This window comes from Osmerus eperlanus, chromosome 2, assembly GCF_963692335.1.
Source record: "Osmerus eperlanus chromosome 2, fOsmEpe2.1, whole genome shotgun sequence".
In the NCBI taxonomy this organism is placed as follows: Eukaryota; Metazoa; Chordata; class Actinopteri; order Osmeriformes; family Osmeridae; genus Osmerus; species Osmerus eperlanus.
The window spans coordinates 15,586,984-15,606,928 of NC_085019.1; the positions used below are offsets into that span (position 1 = coordinate 15,586,984).

The 19,945-nt window shown below is 40.3% G+C and overlaps 1 protein-coding gene across 4 annotated transcripts in view; it reads left to right on the forward strand.

The window, feature by feature from the left end:
* Nucleotides 1–19,945, forward strand: part of septin12 (septin 12) — a 240,629-nt gene that overhangs the window by 128,918 nt on the left and 91,766 nt on the right. The window contains exon 1 of one of the 4 annotated variants that reach the window (XM_062453446.1): nt 4,755–4,836. The exons of 2 other annotated variants lie outside the window; for them this stretch is intronic. Coding sequence is in view for 1 of the 2 variants with exons in the window: in XM_062453438.1 (XP_062309422.1) it covers nt 6,803–6,812 (10 nt within the window). In the remaining variant the exon portion in view is untranslated. Of the gene's footprint in view, nt 1–4,754; nt 4,837–6,573; nt 6,813–19,945 lie in introns of those variants that run through there. One more of the 4 variants, XM_062453438.1, reaches the window with a different exon arrangement.

Genomic DNA, 19,945 nt, shown 5'->3' on the forward strand with positions numbered 1-19,945 from the left:
TGTGTGTAACCTTAGCCTGGCATCTAAGCAGTGTAAATTATTCTTATGATTCCTGATGAGAAATAGAAATTAAAATGTACTCAAGCCCTAGTATGGTCCACAAGGGTTACTTTGATCAAATTCGACATTTATTATGAATAGACTGTCTCTACATCTGAATTGCAACTAATTTCTTTCTTACACACACTTTACTGTACTCACAAACTGGAGAGACTTTGGTCACTCTGTTTTCATGAATATATAATCTGGGTCTAACCAGGTTAGAAGTTAGATCCTTTGATGAATCTTTTACATTAAAACTATTAGGGTATACTCACACAAAAAATGCCACAGCCATTAAAACAAGAACACTCATGAATCAACAACCAACATTTTAACCCTCGTGCTGCCTTCGGGTCACATGACCCAAAGGTTCATAACAAACCATCGTTGTGTTTACCCAATTTTACCCAATACAAAAACAAATTAAAATAATTTTCTTTTAACCTTTGCAATGTGGGGGGTCTGAGACAGCCTAGCTGTTAAAAGAAAATGCTTCACTTTGTCTTTGTATGCGGTAAATCTGTCGCAATACGACGGTGGGTCACAATGACTGATGGGTCAGAATGACCCGAAGATAACACAAGGGTTAAAGTGAGGCTTAATCGGAAAAAAAAAAACTTTTGTGTAGGCTTACATATGTGGCCTACAAACACAAGCTAAACTTGGCATGTGACTGACTGCCTATGCTCTGACCTGGTGCCTGTAGTCTCGGGGAGGGAGCTGCTCTGAGGTCTTGGGGTGGTGGAAGGACTGGGGTCTATTTCCACCTGATCCTGTTTGCTCAGCTTTTTGAAGAAGTCTGCTATCTCACCCTTTCTTTTAATGTTTGAAGTAGTGCTGTCAAACGATTACAATATTTAATCGTATTAATGTTATAGTTAACTCGCAATTAATCGCACATTTTTATCTATTCTAAATGTCCCTTGATTTCTTTTTGTCCCATTATTTTAATGCTCTTATCAACATGGAAAAGTGGATCGGATTGCTTGGTGCAAATGTTTTTTTTTTTTTTAAAACAACACTGCAAACGCCTGTCTTTGACGAGGGGCGGAGAATTAACATCAGCTGTGTGCTTGGCCATCAAGTGATATTTCAGACTGGACGTGCTGCTATGATAGCTCAGTTCACAACGACAAAACACACAGATCACTTTGGTCTTGTCAATGGAATCATTTGGCAACATTTTTAAAGTAAACTTTCCATTCAGAATCTTATTGGCATCTATTTCGGCGTCTCGCGCTCGCCATCCACTCAAAACGTTACTTTAGCCTGCTACTCTTTAGCCGGCTCGCAAGCCCAAACAAGTGTGTGCTGCGTGCCTGTTGTTTTGTTTCCGGTCTAGCTAGATCCGGTGTGGTGCTGTAGTTTTTCTAATGTCAGTAGTTGTTGCAACAGCATGTGAAAAAAACGACAAAAAGAACGTTAATCTGGCGATAATAAAATTGACGCAGTTAAAATGGGTTTGCGTTAACACCGTTAATAACGCGTTTAACTGACAGCACTAATAATAAGCAATAGTTAAATAAATAAATATATAAAAACAAATAGCTTAATAATTAATACATAAAACTAAACAGTTAATAAGAAACTGATAATCAATAATTGGACAAAAAGGAGTATATTTTTACTTTTTATTTCCATGTTCTAAATAATAAAAGGGATTGTGATTCCCAAAGGGAAATTCTTGGTTTGGTGATTCTGGGTATTGTTTGTCTATGCTAGACTCCATAGCCGAACTTAGACTTCTGTTCAATCTGGTCCTGATAAATACACCACACATGCTTGGAAGCTTGTGTAACTTATCAATAAGGGTTACATATACTTTTTATACTTAAGTATACTTACAAATTATACCTAAAGTATACTTCTTTTTCATAAGGGAATTGTAGCTATAGCTTAAACTCTACCATACTTTGTCTACAATTGGTGTTATTAATCGTTTAGGCAAAATGGCAAAGAAATCTGTGGTATTGGAAGAATTTTTATCAAAGTACCGGGTGACTCAAAACATGTTGAGTGAACTCTCCGCCAACAACGGTTTATATTCCATAGTTCGACGTCGAATGTAGCCTACTACTTGAAAACCGTAAATTGGCCATCGGATCATTATTTTTACAGTGTGTAGCATTAAGGCTTAGGATTTTTATGTTTCGGGAATGAAGTTGTCTGCTTATGCTGTGCTACTGTGGGTCTATCTGCATTTAATTCTGAACAACAGCCTAGTTTTCGATTTGAGAGACCGCACGCTAAATTGTTAGACTGTTACTAGTCAAATAGCTAAATTAGTTCTGTATATAAGTGTGTATAATCAAATACATGAAGCAAGATTGCAGGTTTATTTACTAAACTGAAGTTTACAATTTGAATAATCTAGGTTAAAGATATCACATCCAAATCGTAATGACATTATCTTCTCCAACAACAAAATCTTTCTCTGTTGCACCGTTCCCCACACGTAAATTCGCATGCTGCACTTTCAGGCAGTGATTAGTGCGCTCTGGTGATTTGCATGTTAAACAAACAATATTTTAAATATGTAGTACAATGGTTATTATTTATTATCTCTTACAATCAGGCATTTTTTATTATATCGGCATTCGGTAACAACAGGACTGGTGACACGAGGCTTATTATTAGTAGCCTAATAGCAAATTTGATAGCAGCTGAATCTAATGTCCAGCAACTACATTGAGTCAGATCGGGAAAATGTTTGTACATTTATGTTTGTCTAGTTGTCAATCTCCCTTCATACGTGTGTATTTCTTTCAGATTATCTCTTAAAACAGTGAGGTAAAACATCACACAAAATAAATGGTTTGATGAAAAACAGTGACATTTATAGAAGAAAAAAAACGTTGCAAATTTCGATTATTCGATTTTCACAAGTGTTTAGTCGAGTCTTGGTGGACCAAAGAAAATCTTAGTTGGGGACAGCCCTACAATTAATACATTACAACCAAGCAAACCCGGGGTGGGTAATCGGGAGAATCGGGAGAGTTCCCGGTGGGCCGCTTCACTTTTGGGCCAGTGGGCCGCTTCACTTTTGGGCCGGTCGAGGATTTTTTTGTTGTTGACATTTGCCACGTTAGTCTATCTTCTCTTAAAATAGGCTACACGCGTTCTGCATTCTGACATCGCAGCCTCTGCATGGGTTGTACCATGTGAGGGAGTTCTCCCCTCTCAAATAGAGTTGGTTGGGTCCATAGCCCGTCTTTTCCAAAAAGTTTTCTCAGATAGCCTACCGATAGCTGGGCCGGGCGACCCTACCGTAACAATACGCGTCAGGGAGGATGGATGGGAGCAGGGCCGGAGTGATGGCATCACTAGACAAGGTTTTACCAATTGAAAAACGGCTATGTTTGTTTTACATAAAACATAAAGCTCAAAAACTATTGCGCGCCATGCGCGCTCGCATTAAGTGTGGAATTCCCTTTCTAGCATCAGATCAAACCCAGAATACGTTGTTGGTTTGGGCTGAGCCCCGAATGTTTACACCGTCTGGCTCCGTGCCTGATTAACACTCGGCTCGTTAATCAGCCTCAAAATTGGTATCATATAAAACATACGATCCCTTTCTGTAATCATGATCCCCCCCCAGAAAAGTTCACCCCCAGTCAAAGCAGGCTGCATCCGGCCCTGTTTGGTATACAAAAAAAAGTGGGCCGGTCTTGGGCCTGGAACTCCTGGGCTGAAAAGTGGTCCCACTCCGGCCCTGCAACCAAGCTTGTGCCTCAATAACTCCAGAGGTGATTTGAGGTGGATTAAATGCATATAAGTCTTAATGGGGATCACAGTTGTTATCCTCACTGATACCAAAAACGTGAGAGGATCTCAGCCATTTCTGTGTTCACCTTTTTCACTGAATTTCATCAGTAACTTTAGACTATGGATTGAAATAGGACAGTATATGGACAAAAGATTAAATGTAGGATATGATATCCCTCAGAGGTTATTTGTGTATGTGTGTGTGCCTGTGTGTGTTTAGAAGAAGTATAAGAGCAACTGTCTGCGTGTGTGCATCTCTCGTGTGTGTGTGTGAAAGTATGTTACAGACTTATGTTACAGAAAGTATGTTACAGATTAAAACAATCCCAGAATTACATGATGTTCTAAAGTGACTATTATTAATTTAATTTCTGTTTAATAAACCTTAAAGTTGTTATGCTAAAAGAACCAATAGGTTTGAGTAAAACCTGTGGATTTGCCTATATTTGACGTACTAACAGTCCTTCACAAGAATTTGTGTTGTATTCCAAACAATTGAAAGTGGAACTGCCCCATTTTAAACTTATGTACCTCTATGCCAGAAACTTTGTTGAGGTGCCATGCTAATGATTGTCTTTGCGAAACAGGGAGTTGTCCAGGACACTGCTTGTTGGGCGGAAAACATGCAAACACACGCGCAAAGACACACACACACAGGCATAGGTTTGGCAACCAGAACTTTGTCAAGCTCTCCTGCCCTCCTCAGAGGATCTGTGTCAGAAAGGGAGAGACAGCAAAAGGACAGAAAGAAAATGAGTGGGAGAAGAGAGACAGAACAAGGTCTAGTGTGTGTGTGAAAGTGAGGGTAGGGGAGCAGCAAGAGGGAGGTAGAGAGTGAAAGATTGGATTGTACTGTAGCTCGTTAAAAACCAGTTCATGCCCCATGGGCCAGGAAATGCATCATCCTCTGACACACAGCCCGTCACATCCACACACACACGCCTGTCTGCTTACTGACATCCTGAATACTTCTATATCAGTTGAACGCCAGTGAATGCAGTCCTCTGACTTCTCCAGTCTCAACTAGAGGTAAAAAAAACGAATAGGGCTGTCAACACTAACTCATTTGGTAGATAACCTAACAAACTTTTTTGGCGTTATTATTGTTGTATCCCAACATTGGCAGTATTGTTTATATCACTATTTGATTTTGTGTTCTGGTATATATACTCTAGGTCAACCTTTGCTGGACACATTATTTTGTTTTTTTAGTAAATAACACATTACTGTGTAGAGTGGTAGATTGATCTGAAGGTTGTGCGTATGTGTGTGTGTACATGCACTTGTGGTAGCCCAGTGGAAGTCAGTGGAAAAATTGTGAATGTAGGTGAGTGTAAGGAGCAAAAGGCTCTCTTTATCCCTCCAACAATGACATGCATCTCCATAGAGACTCAGTGGGCGGCTGCTGGAGACTTTAACCCTCTCCATCACTCTCTTTCTCCCACTCTTTCTCACTCTTCCTTACTCCCACCTCCCTCTCTCTCTAACTGTCACTTCCACCCTTCCTCTTTCTTTCCCTCTCTCTTACTCCCACCTTCTCTTTCTTTCTGTTTTTCTATTTCTCCCTCACTCTTGCCCTCTCTTATTTAATTTTGTACCCCTCTTAGCCTGATTGTTATGACACCATCTCACTGAATCAATGAGAAAATGCACATTCTAGTAAAAGACAACTAGAGAACATCCCTGCGCACTTAATCAAACTTCCCATTTAACTTAACATATACAGTTCTATGGGCATATGTGAAGCCCTCTGTGACATGCTTGCGTGTAAAAAGGGCTATACAAATACATTTTGATTTGAACATATTCAATATGACCTTAAAGATATGTTACGGAAGATTTTTCTCCTTATATCTATCAGGGAAAAAAAAAACATCTAATCAAAACAAGACATGGGTTTGTAAAGTTGAGTTAGAATATATGTAAATTAGTTTGACATTTTAACTTCATGATTTATTTTTGGACGTTGGATGCAGAATGATTCAAATGGTACAGGAAGATGTGTGCCATGGGGGAGTCCATTTACATTTTGTTTTTTTAATAACAAATTCAACAGAAAAATCTCAGGAAGGGCTCAGTTGGTCTATACCATAATACCCAAGTACTCGGTGGATGACATACACACACATCGGGATGATCTTAACAGGAGACATTTATTCGGCTCAGTTTAAAGCTTAAACGAGACATAGAGAGAAAAAGAGTTCTAACTCTTTGTTTTGTACATCAAGACTGCCAGTTCATTAAGTGAGCTGAAATAATGGTACAAGCTTTTGTTTTCTTCCCTTTTCTTCCTGTAGGAATATAGAGAGGGAGAAAAGGAGAGTAAGGGGGGAGAGAAAATAAGTGTAAATGAGAGAGGGAGAAGGAGAACATGAGAGAGATTCAGGGAGATGATATGAGAGATGCAGTGATTGAGAAAAAGAGTTAGATGAGAAAGAGAGATGGGGGAAGAAAAGGAGGTGAGGTATTTAGTTGCTTCCCTCTTCAAAGAGCCACTGCGTTTTTTCCTACTAATTGATTATATAGGTCAATTACTTGCGTTCGAATGCAGTCAGTGGGATATCCCTCCATCTTGAGTTAGGAGCACTGACGGCACATCCACTCGTGTGTAAATGAGTCTTGGGAGGGGTGGAGATAAAGAGGGATGGGGGGAGGAGGAGTTGAAGCCTTCTCTTGGGATTAGTGGAAGCTCCTTGGTCAATCTGCATCTAAATGGCCTGTGAGCTGCTTTTAGCTGTTGCACAGGGAGGGAGAAAGACAGAGTTAGAGAGAGAGAGGCAGTCAGAGAAAGAGATGGAAAGCAACTGAGTGCAAGAGGAGGAGAAGAGGGGAAGGACAGATACATCAGCTCCACCACCTTTCTGGCGCTGAGGAAAACAGACGAGAGGATGAACTGTTAAGAGAGAAAGAATAACTTTTCTATTGCCTTTGGGACAGGCCTGCTATAAGGCCAACTGTGTAACTGTGAACCAGTATGTTGAGAAAGGTTTTGTGAATGAAAGAAGGTAAGAATGTTGCTTTTTTCATACCCACCCCTGTGTCTTTATGAGCAGCATTCAATCCACTTCTCAAACAATGAAGCCTGACAGGATTGTTCCAATACATGTAACTGCAGTGTTGTGCAGTTACACATGAGCTGCAACTCTAAAGAATGAATAGCTAAGAAAGGCAAAAGTCTATATAATTAAACTAAGATTGTAGCTTCCAGTGCCTCCTATTGGACAAAACAAGCAGCAGTTTTGGATTTTGTAAAACTGAATCTCAAGATGTGTGAAACATTGTGGGCTATCTTTTCCTTTTCATGCTGAATACCATTTTAGCAAAAGATTGTTTAGACTTGAGTAAAACATTGACCGTTTCAAGTGAAAACAAAACATAACCAACAAAACCAGTTTGTCACAGTGTTGTGCCAATGCATACTGGCGGGTCATATATCCATTCAATTTAATTTCTATAAAATAAAGCTGTCAACTGTCACAGTTGTCACTGCAGAAATGTTACAAAATGAAAAGTACAATGTCAAGAGACCAGTTCAATCCACTTCCTCTTTTCACCACAGTATTTCTGCAGAAGCAGAACACAGGTCAGAAACTCTTTTCCTGTATGTGTCAGAAGAGTTTCATGTTGATGCAACCGACATAGCAATCCTTGATGCTATGTCACAATAGCAATTGTTATACTTATCAAATGATTTGGCTATTGACCTCCCACCCCCCTCACACACACCCACAAACACACACAGTCAAACCATCCATATTTAGTGAGGTCATTCATACCTCCATACAGATCACATGTAATGACTTCCCTTCAATTGGGGAATGACTGGAGTTTCAGGTGGGTTATTTGTTCAACTGAACCAAAATTCTCCCACTCCCATGTTGTTCTTGTTTTAGTTCTAGTAAGTGCTTTCTTTGTAACTATTAACTGAATATACAGTATATCATTAATTGGGTGTGCTCAAGCCTTCGGCGAAAGCACAACCTTTGTTCTCTCACATATATATTGTTTTTCCAACTTCTTAGTTCTTCCACCGTTTTTTGTCCTTTAATTAGTCCTGCATACTTTCACCGATTCCTACAATTTTGGTATCAAAAGGTTCAGCTCCTTCAGGAGATGTGTGCTATGTCTTTTGGTATTTCTCACTTTTATACTTTTTAAGATATTAAGGTTTTTGTGCAAATTATTCTCCCATTAAAAGTAATGGTAAATCCTTTCAAATCATTAAAAAGCTTCCTCCTCTTTCAAACGTAACTACTTCAGCATACTTTCAGCTAGAGACACCATTCAACCTTTAAAATGTTTACAAGACATTCAGCTATACCCAAATGATTCAGCTTTTTCAAATATTCAGCCAATTTTGAATTATGACAGTTTCAAATACATTAAAATGTTTGCTCCTTCTTGATTTTTATGAATGAGCAGCAAGCAGAGTGGCACACTGCTGCCTGCTCTTTTTCTGATATTCAACTAAATTGTCAAACAAATTCTTCTAACGTTCATATAGTTTAACTTACAGAAACAAGTTATACCTTAAACTGTAGGAAAAATGGTCCTCTTTCAGCTAATGTAACTACTAAAGAGCTCACATGTACAGATTTTTAGCTATGAGCCTTGAAGCGAGAGCAGCCTTTCAAATTTTCTCACTAACTTCAATGGAGAGGTGGGTAAAATCCGTCAGAGAAAGCAAGAAGGAAGACGATTTCTAAACTTCCAGTAGAGACATACAGTGAGGAAAATAAGTATTTGAACACCCTGCTATTTTGCAAGTTCTTCCACTTAGAAATCATGGAGGGGTCTGAAATTGTCATCGTAGGTGCATGTCCACTGTGAGAGACATAATCTAAAAAAAAAAATCCTGAAATCACAATGTATGATTTTTTCACTATTTATTTGTATGATACAGCTGCAAATAAGTATTTGAACACCTGTCTATCAGCTAGAATTCTGACCCTCAAAGACCTGTTAGTCTGCCTTTAAAATGTCCACCTCCACTACATTTATTATCCTAAATTAGATGCACCTGTTTGAGGTCTTTAGCTGCATAAAGCCACCTGTCCACCCCATACAATCAGTAAGAATCCAACTACTAACATGGCCAAGACCAAAGAGCTGTCCAAAGACACTAGAGACAAAATTGTACACCTCCACAAGGCTGGAAAGGGCTACGGGGAAATTGCCAAGCAGCTTGGTGAGAAAAGGTCCACTGTTGGAGCAATAATTAGAAAATGGAAGAAGCTAAACATGACTGTCAATCTCCCTCGGACTGGGGCTCCATGCAATTTCTCACCTCGTGGGGTTTCAATGATCCTAAGGAAGGTGAGAAATCAGCCCAGAACTACACGGGAGGAGCTGGTCAATGACCTGAAAAGAGCTGGGACCACAGTTTCCAAGGTTACTGTTGGTAATACACTGAGACGTCATGGTTTGAAATCATGCATGGCACGGAAGGTTCCCCTGCTTAAACCAGCACATGTCCAGGCACGTCTTAAGTTTGCCAATGACCATTTGGATGATCCAGAGGAGTCATGGGAGAAAGTCATGTGGTCAGATGAGACCAAAATAGAACTTTGGGGTCATAATTCCACTAAACGTGTTTGGAGGAAGAAGAATGATGAGTACCATCCTAAGAACACCATCCCTACTGTGAAGCATGGGGGTGGTAGCATCATGCTTTGGGGGTGTTTTTCTGCACATGGGACAGGGCAACTGCACTGTATTAAGGAGAGGATGACCGGGGCCATGTATTGCGAGATTTTGGGGAACAACCTCCTTCCCTCAGTTAGAGCATTAAAGATGGGTCGAGGCTGGGTCTTCCAACATGACAATGACCCGAAGCACACAGCCAGGATAACCAAGGAGTGGCTCCGTAAGAAGCATATCAAGGTTCTGGCGTGGCCTAGCCAGTCTCCAGACCTAAACCCAATAGAGAATCTTTGGAGGGAGCTCAAACTCCGTGTTTCTCAGCGACAGGCCGGAAACCTGACTGATCTAGAGAAGATCTGTGTGGAGGAGTGGGCCAAAATCCCTCCTGCAGTGTGTGCAAACCTGGTAAAAAACTACAGGAAACGTTTGACCTCTGTAATTGCAAACAAAGGCTACTGTACCAAATATTAACATTGACTTTCTCAGGTGTTCAAATACTTATTTGCAGCTGTATCATACAAATAAATAGTTAAAAAAATCATACATTGTGATTTCTGGATTTTTTGTTGTTGATTATGTCTCTCACAGTGGACATGCACCTACGATGACAATTTCAGACCCCTCCATGATTTCTAAGTGGGAGAACTTGCAAAATAGCAGGGTGTTCAAATACTTATTTTCCTCACTGTATTTCTGCACAGACATATAAAGGACATCTCTAGTTTCGGCAGAGTCTTGGGTCTCGGAAAATATCCTCATTTTATTGATTGGACGTGTAGTTTTGCGTCTAGGTCAACTTGTTTGAGGTGTGGATGCTAGGTAAATGTTCGTTTTTCTCTCTGCCTAGCTCGTTAGCTATCACAGCTGCGCCATCACCGTGGCAACCAAACAGACACGCACCATGAACGTTTTTGAAACTGCCAAAGGAGTTGTATTTCTGACCGCACAGACACACAAAGGATATCTATGGTTTCGGCAGAGTCTTGGAATGAAATATACGTAATTATGTGGGCAATGTAGAACAGCGGACAGATTCGATATTTGATCTTTTGTTAGTTATGGCCATTCTAGTGACGCTACTGTCATCATGGCTGCTAATAGAACGGCGAAACCAGGTCACATACAGTCTAATAACTATCATTCATTACCTAGCTACAAACAAATGCTTCGTAACTGAAGAGTATTTACTTTTTATTGGCGATATTGACAACAGAGGTTAAGGAACTTGTCTTTAATCAAAAGATGGTTTCCGTTTTCAATTTGAAGCAGTAGATCTAGTTTATGTAGGACACTTTCCATTGCATCCTCTCTAGCTTCACGCCTTCGGTTATTATTCAAGCCTACGGTGTTAATACAGTCTGTAAAAAATACAACTTTGACACACTTGCAAGAAATGATCCGCTGGTTAGATGTAGCATGATCTTATTATTTAACCCTCGTGCTGCCTTCGGGTCACATGACCCAAAGGTTCATAACGAACCATCGTTGTGTTTACCCAATTTTACCCAATACAAAAACAAATAAAAATAATTTTCTTTTAACCTTCGCAATGTGGGGGGTCTGAGACAGCCCACCGGTTAAAAGAAAATGCTTCACTTTGTTTTTGTATGCGGTAAAGTTGTCGCAATACAACGGTGGGTCACAATGACTGATGGGTCAGAATGACCCGAAGATAACACAAGGGTTAAACAGAAGAAGAAGTAGGCCTAGGCTAGCTAGTCATAAAAAGAATATTATTGTCTTATCAGCTGAAATTAGAGTTGGGATAGTAATAGCAGTAGCAGATGTATGCATTGAGTGCGTTTACTCGGCTTTCTTAGTAGGATTCAATGTGTTGATGGAATGAAACATACAGCAGTAGGGCCGATACAGGAAGACACGGCGACACTTTGTTGCAGAAGGATGATGGTGCAAGTTTTGTCTGTGGAGCATACAACGATTAATAAAAAAGAATCATGTAGACGCGTTTATTGAGTAATCGCATAACTAATTACACATGTAAACGGAGTAATCGTATTATTGGCATAAACCGACAATTGCTAGTAATCGGGTTTCTCATGGTCAAGTAAACGTACCAATCACCTGTGTGAGAGACTGAGTGGTGCGTGTCTGTCGTTACGGTGATGGTGCAGCTATGATTGCTAACGCGCTGAGGGCAGAGAATAAGAGAAATGTAGCTAGAATCCACACCTCAAACAAGATAACCTAGACGCAAAACTGTACGTCCAGTCCAAAATCTAAGGATATTTTCCGAGACCCAAGACTCTGCCGAAACCGGAGATATTCTTTATATGTCTGTGCAGTCAGAAATAGACTCTACCTGCAGTTTCAAAAACGTGTTCCTTCTGCTTTCCTGGTGCGTGTTTGTTTGGTTGCCACGGCGATGGAGCAGCTGTGATCGCTAACGAGCTGGGCAGAGAGAATAACTAATGTAGCTAGAATCCACACCTCAAACAAGTTAACCTAGACGCAAAACTATACGTCCAATCCAAAAAATAAGGATATTTTCCGAGACCCAAGACTCTGCCTAAACCAGAGATATTCTTTATATGTCTGTGCAGTCAGAAGTACGACTCTAACTGCAGTTTCGAAAACGTGTCCCTTTTGCTTTCCTGGTGCGTGTTTGTTTGGTTGTCACGGTGATGGCGCAGCTGTGACGGCTAACGAGCTAGGCAGAGAGAAAAACGAACATTTACCTAGCATCCACACCTCAAACAATTTAACCTAGACGCAAAACTATACGTCCAATCCAAAAAATAAGGATATTTTCCGAGACCCAAGACTCTGCCGAAACCAGAGATATTCTATATATGTCTGTGCGGTCAGAAATACGACTCTACCTGCAGTTTCGAAAACGTGTCCCTTTTGCTTTCCTGGTGCGTATTTGTTTGGTTGTCACGGTGATGGCGCAGCTGTGACGGCTAACGAGCTAGGCAGAGAGAAAAACGAACATTTACCTAGCATCCACACCTCAAACAAGTTGACCTAGACGCAAAACTATACGTCCAATCCAAAAAAATAAGGATATTTTCCGAGACCCAAGACTCTGCCGAAACCAGAGATGTCCTTTATATTTCTGTGCGGTCAGAAATACGACTCTACCGGCAGTTTCAAAATCTTGTTCTTTTTGCTTTCTCTGGCGATTTTGTCACCAGATTTGCATTGGTCTCTATGGGGCGAGAGTTGGACTTTGTCTCGCTTTCGTGGGGCTCTGAACAAATGTGTACGTCTGTTGGATTCAACAGACAACTGTCTACGACCAGCACAAAATTAGCTATCTATTGATCCAAAAACGAAGCATGAAGAGCGAAAATTGTGGCAATGCTGGCAAACTAGAAATATTTTTTCAACGACATCCGAAGCTGCCCTCCACTCTAAGCGTTTCAGTCTGCACTCTAGGGTTTCACGTAAACACCCATGTAAATCTCAGAAACGGCTTGAAAAAGTCATGAAACATAATCAGTGATATTGAAAAAAGTTGAATAGATATCAAAAAGCTGAATTATTTAAAAAATAGTTTAGGGTTTTGTCAACATTTTAAAGTTTAAATGGTGGCTCTAGCTGAAAGATTGAGGAAGAAGAAGGATTTGGAAGTTGAAGAAGTTTAAAGAAGTTTGAGAGGATTTGAAAGAAAACTCCATTGGAAACCCATGTTAAAAATATTATGAATATTGATTTATATTAATTCAAGCATAAGAGGTACAAAGCTGAAAAGTCATAGCACCCATGGCCTGAAACTGCTGAATTTTTTGATAGCTGAACGGTTTTAATAGCTGAAGATTTGAAGGCGCTGAAAGGTGCCACGGAAGAAATAGAAGATAAATAATAATAAGTTGAATAAAGATTCAAAGAACAATACTTGGAATGCTGAAGCAGCATTCCAACAACTAGAAAAGGCATTTCCTGCTGAAAATGCGTTGGAATGCTGAAATCTGAAATTATTTTTTTTAAATGGCTGAAAATACAGAAATGAGAAAATACCCGCAAGCTGAAATGTGTGAGTCACACTAAAGAGGCAGTGTGGAAACTGAACTGCATCATCTAACAACGCTAAGAGCTGAAATACAATGCGGGAGAAGCTGAAAGCTGAACTGTTAACCCTTGTGCTGCCTTCGGGTCACATGACCCAAAGGTTCATAACGAACCATCGTTGTGTTTACCCAATTTTACCCAATACAAAAACAAATAAAAATAATTTTCTTTTAACCTTCGCAATGTGGGGGGTCTGAGACAGCCCACCGGTTAAAAGAAAATGCTTCACTTTGTTTTTGTATGCGGTAAAGTTGTCGCAATACAACGGTGGGTCACAATGACTGATGGGTCAGAATGACCCGAAGATAACACAAGGGTTAAACAGAAGAAGAAGTAGGCCTAGGCTAGCTAGTCATAAAAAGAATATTATTGTCTTATCAGCTGAAATTAGAGTTGGGATAGTAATAGCAGTAGCAGATGTATGCATTGAGTGCGTTTACTCGGCTTTCTTAGTAGGATTCAATGTGTTGATGGAATGAAACATACAGCAGTAGGGCCGATACAGGAAGACACGGCGACACTTTGTTGCAGAAGGATGATGGTGCAAGTTGTCTGTGGAGCATACAACGATTAATAAAAAAGAATCATGTAGACGCGTTTATTGAGTAATCGCATAACTAATTACACATGTAAACGGAGTAATCGTATTATTGGCATAAACCGACAATTGCTAGTAATCGGGTTTCTCATGGTCAAGTAAACGTACCAATCACCTGTGTGAGAGACTGAGTGGTGCGTGTCTGTCGTTACGGTGATGGTGCAGCTATGATTGCTAACGCGCTGAGGGCAGAGAATAAGAGAAATGTAGCTAGAATCCACACCTCAAACAAGATAACCTAGACGCAAAACTGTACGTCCAGTCCAAAATCTAAGGATATTTTCCGAGACCCAAGACTCTGCCGAAACCGGAGATATTCTTTATATGTCTGTGCAGTCAGAAATAGACTCTACCTGCAGTTTCAAAAACGTGTTCCTTCTGCTTTCCTGGTGCGTGTTTGTTTGGTTGCCACGGCGATGGAGCAGCTGTGATCGCTAACGAGCTGGGCAGAGAGAATAACTAATGTAGCTAGAATCCACACCTCAAACAAGTTAACCTAGACGCAAAACTATACGTCCAATCCAAAAAATAAGGATATTTTCCGAGACCCAAGACTCTGCCTAAACCAGAGATATTCTTTATATGTCTGTGCAGTCAGAAGTACGACTCTAACTGCAGTTTCGAAAACGTGTCCCTTTTGCTTTCCTGGTGCGTGTTTGTTTGGTTGTCACGGTGATGGCGCAGCTGTGACGGCTAACGAGCTAGGCAGAGAGAAAAACGAACATTTACCTAGCATCCACACCTCAAACAATTTAACCTAGACGCAAAACTATACGTCCAATCCAAAAAATAAGGATATTTTCCGAGACCCAAGACTCTGCCGAAACCAGAGATATTCTATATATGTCTGTGCGGTCAGAAATACGACTCTACCTGCAGTTTCGAAAACGTGTCCCTTTTGCTTTCCTGGTGCGTATTTGTTTGGTTGTCACGGTGATGGCGCAGCTGTGACGGCTAACGAGCTAGGCAGAGAAAAACGAACATTTACCTAGCATCCACACCTCAAACAAGTTGACCTAGACGCAAAACTATACGTCCAATCCAAAAAAATAAGGATATTTTCCGAGACCCAAGACTCTGCCGAAACCAGAGATGTCCTTTATATTTCTGTGCGGTCAGAAATACGACTCTACCGGCAGTTTCAAAATCTTGTTCTTTTTGCTTTCTCTGGCGATTTTGTCACCAGATTTGCATTGGTCTCTATGGGGCGAGAGTTGGACTTTGTCTCGCTTTCGTGGGGCTCTGAACAAATGTGTACGTCTGTTGGATTCAACAGACAACTGTCTACGACCAGCACAAAATTAGCTATCTATTGATCCAAAAACGAAGCATGAAGAGCGAAAATTGTGGCAATGCTGGCAAACTAGAAATATTTTTTCAACGACATCCGAAGCTGCCCTCCACTCTAAGCGTTTCAGTCTGCACTCTAGGGTTTCACGTAAACACCCATGTAAATCTCAGAAACGGCTTGAAAAAGTCATGAAACATAATCAGTGATATTGAAAAAAGTTGAATAGATATCAAAAAGCTGAATTATTTAAAAAATAGTTTAGGGTTTTGTCAACATTTTAAAGTTTAAATGGTGGCTCTAGCTGAAAGATTGAGGAAGAAGAAGGATTTGGAAGTTGAAGAAGTTTAAAGAAGTTTGAGAGGATTTGAAAGAAAACTCCATTGGAAACCCATGTTAAAAATATTATGAATATTGATTTATATTAATTCAAGCATAAGAGGTACAAAGCTGAAAAGTCATAGCACCCATGGCCTGAAACTGCTGAATTTTTTGATAGCTGAACGGTTTTAATAGCTGAAGATTTGAAGGCGCTGAAAGGTGCCACGGAAGAAATAGAAGATAAATAATAATAAGTTGAATAAAGATTCAAAGAACAATACTTGGAATGCTGAAGCAGCATTCCAACAACTAGAAAAGGCATTTCCTGCTGAAAATGCGTTGGAATGCTGAAATCTGAAATTATTTTTTTTAAATGGCTGAAAATACAGAAATGAGAAAATACCCGCAAGCTGAAATGTGTGAGTCACACTAAAGAGGCAGTGTGGAAACTGAACTGCATCATCTAACAACGCTAAGAGCTGAAATACAATGCGGGAGAAGCTGAAAGCTGAACTGTTAACCCTTGTGCTGCCTTCGGGTCACATGACCCAAAGGTTCATAACGAACCATCGTTGTGTTTACCCAATTTTACCCAATACAAAAACAAATAAAAATAATTTTCTTTTAACCTTCGCAATGTGGGGGGTCTGAGACAGCCCACCGGTTAAAAGAAAATGCTTCACTTTGTTTTTGTATGCGGTAAAGTTGTCGCAATACAACGGTGGGTCACAATGACTGATGGGTCAGAATGACCCGAAGATAACACAAGGGTTAAACAGAAGAAGAAGTAGGCCTAGGCTAGCTAGTCATAAAAAGAATATTATTGTCTTATCAGCTGAAATTAGAGTTGGGATAGTAATAGCAGTAGCAGATGTATGCATTGAGTGTGTTTACTCGGCTTTCTTAGTAGGATTCAATGTGTTGATGGAATGAAACATACAGCAGTAGGGCCGATACAGGAAGACACGGCGACACTTTGTTGCAGAAGGATGATGGTGCAAGTTTTGTCTGTGGAGCATACAACGATTAATAAAAAAGAATCATGTAGACGCGTTTATTGAGTAATCGCATAACTAATTACACATGTAAACGGAGTAATCGTATTATTGGCATAAACCGACAATTGCTAGTAATCGGGTTTCTCATGGTCAAGTAAACGTACCAATCACCTGTGTGAGAGACTGAGTGGTGCGTGTCTGTCGTTACGGTGATGGTGCAGCTATGATTGCTAACGCGCTGAGGGCAGAGAATAAGAGAAATGTAGCTAGAATCCACACCTCAAACATGATAACCTAGACGCAAAACTGTACGTCCAATCCAAAATCTAAGGATATTTTCCGAGACCCAAGACTCTGCCGAAACCAGAGATATTCTTTATATGTCTGTGCAGTCAGAAATACGACTCTACCTGCAGTTTCGAAAACGTGTTCCTTTTGCTTTCCTGGTGCGTGTTTGTTTGGGTGCCACGGTGATGGCGCAGCTGTGATGGCTAACGAGCTGGGCAGAGAGAATAACTAATGTAGCTAGAATCCACACCTCAAACAAGTTAACCTAGACGCAAAACTATACGTCCAATCCAAAAAATAAGGATATTTTCCGAGACCCAAGACTCTGCCGAAACCAGAGATGTCCTTTATATGTCTGTGCAGTCAGAAGTACGACTCTAACTGCAGTTTCGAAAACGTGTCCCTTTTGCTTTCCTGGTACGTGTTTGTTTGGTTGTCACGGTGATGGCGCAGCTGTGACGGCTAACGAGCTAGGCAGAGAGAAAAACGAACATTTACCTAGCATCCACACCTCAAACAATTTAACCTAGACGCAAAACTATACGTCCAATCCAAAAAATAAGGATATTTTCCGAGACCCAAGACTCTGCCGAAACCAGAGATATTCTATATATGTCTGTGCGGTCAGAAATACGACTCTACCTGCAGTTTCGAAAACGTGTCCCTTTTGCTTTCCTGGTGCGTATTTGTTTGGTTGTCACGGTGATGGCGCAGCTGTGACGGCTAACGAGCTAGGCAGAGAGAAAAACGAACATTTACCTAGCATCCACACCTCAAACAAGTTGACCTAGACGCAAAACTATACGTCCAATCCAAAAAAATAAGGATATTTTCCGAGACCCAAGACTCTGCCGAAACCAGAGATGTCCTTTATATTTCTGTGCGGTCAGAAATACGACTCTACCGGCAGTTTCAAAATCTTGTTCTTTTTGCTTTCTCTGGCGATTTTGTCACCAGATTTGCATTGGTCTCTATGGGGCGAGAGTTGGACTTTGTCTCGCTTTCGTGGGGCTCTGAACAAATGTGTACGTCTGTTGGATTCAACAGACAACTGTCTACGACCAGCACAAAATTAGCTATCTATTGATCCAAAAACGAAGCATGAAGAGCGAAAATTGTGGCAATGCTGGCAAACTAGAAATATTTTTTCAACGACATCCGAAGCTGCCCTCCACTCTAAGCGTTTCAGTCTGCACTCTAGGGTTTCACGTAAACACCCATGTAAATCTCAGAAACGGCTTGAAAAAGTCATGAAACATAATCAGTGATATTGAAAAAAGTTGAATAGATATCAAAAAGCTGAATTATTTAAAAAATTGTTTAGGGTTTTGTCAACATTTTAAAGTTTAAATGGTGGCTCTAGCTGAAAGATTGAGGAAGAAGAAGGATTTGGAAGTTGAAGAAGTTTAAAGAAGTTTGAGAGGATTTGAAAGAAAACTCCATTGGAAACCCATGTTAAAAATATTATGAATATTGATTTATATTAATTCAAGCATAAGAGGTACAAAGCTGAAAAGTCATAGCACCCATGGCCTGAAACTGCTGAATTTTTTGATAGCTGAACGGTTTTAAAAGCTGAAGATTTGAAGGCGCTGAAAGGTGCCACGGAAGAAATAGAAGATAAATAATAATAAGTTGAATAAAGATTCAAAGAACAATACTTGGAATGCTGAAGCAGCATTCCAACAACTAGAAAAGGCATTTCCTGCTGAAAATGCGTTGGAATGCTGAAATCTGAAATTTTTTTTTTTAAATGGCTGAAAATACAGAAATGAGAAAATACCCGCAAGCTGAAATGTGTGAGTCACACTAAAGAGGCAGTGTGGAAACTGAACTGCATCATCTAACAACGCTAAGAGCTGAAATACAATGCGGGAGAAGCTGAAAGCTGAACTGTTAACCCTTGTGCTGCCTTCGGGTCACATGACCCAAAGGTTCATAACGAACCATCGTTGTGTTTACCCAATTTTACCCAATACAAAAACAAATAAAAATAATTTTCTTTTAACCTTCGCAATGTGGGGGGTCTGAGACAGCCCACCGGTTAAAAGAAAATGCTTCACTTTGTTTTTGTATGCGGTAAAGTTGTCGCAATACAACGATGGGTCACAATGACTGATGGGTCAGAATGACCCGAAGATAACACAAGGGTTAAACAGAAGAAGAAGTAGGCCTAGGCTAGCTAGTCATAAAAAGAATATTATTGTCTTATCAGCTGAAATTAGAGTTGGGATAGTAATAGCAGTAGCAGATGTATGCATTGAGTGCGTTTACTCGGCTTTCTTAGTAGGATTCAATGTGTTGATGGAATGAAACATACAGCAGTAGGGCCGATACAGGAAGACACGGCGACACTTTGTTGCAGAAGGATGATGGTGCAAGTTTTGTCTGTGGAGCATACAACGATTAATAAAAAAGAATCATGTAGACGCGTTTATTGAGTAATCGCATAACTAATTACACATGTAAACGGAGTAATCGTATTATTGGCATAAACCGACAATTGCTAGTAATCGGGTTTCTCATGGTCAAGTAAACGTACCAATCACCTGTGTGAGAGACTGAGTGGTGCGTGTCTGTCGTTACGGTGATGGTGCAGCTATGATTGCTAACGCGCTGAGGGCAGAGAATAAGAGAAATGTAGCTAGAATCCACACCTCAAACAAGATAACCTAGACGCAAAACTGTACGTCCAGTCCAAAATCTAAGGATATTTTCCGAGACCCAAGACTCTGCCGAAACCGGAGATATTCTTTATATGTCTGTGCAGTCAGAAATAGACTCTACCTGCAGTTTCAAAAACGTGTTCCTTCTGCTTTCCTGGTGCGTGTTTGTTTGGTTGCCACGGCGATGGAGCAGCTGTGATCGCTAACGAGCTGGGCAGAGAGAATAACTAATGTAGCTAGAATCCACACCTCAAACAAGTTAACCTAGACGCAAAACTATACGTCCAATCCAAAAAATAAGGAT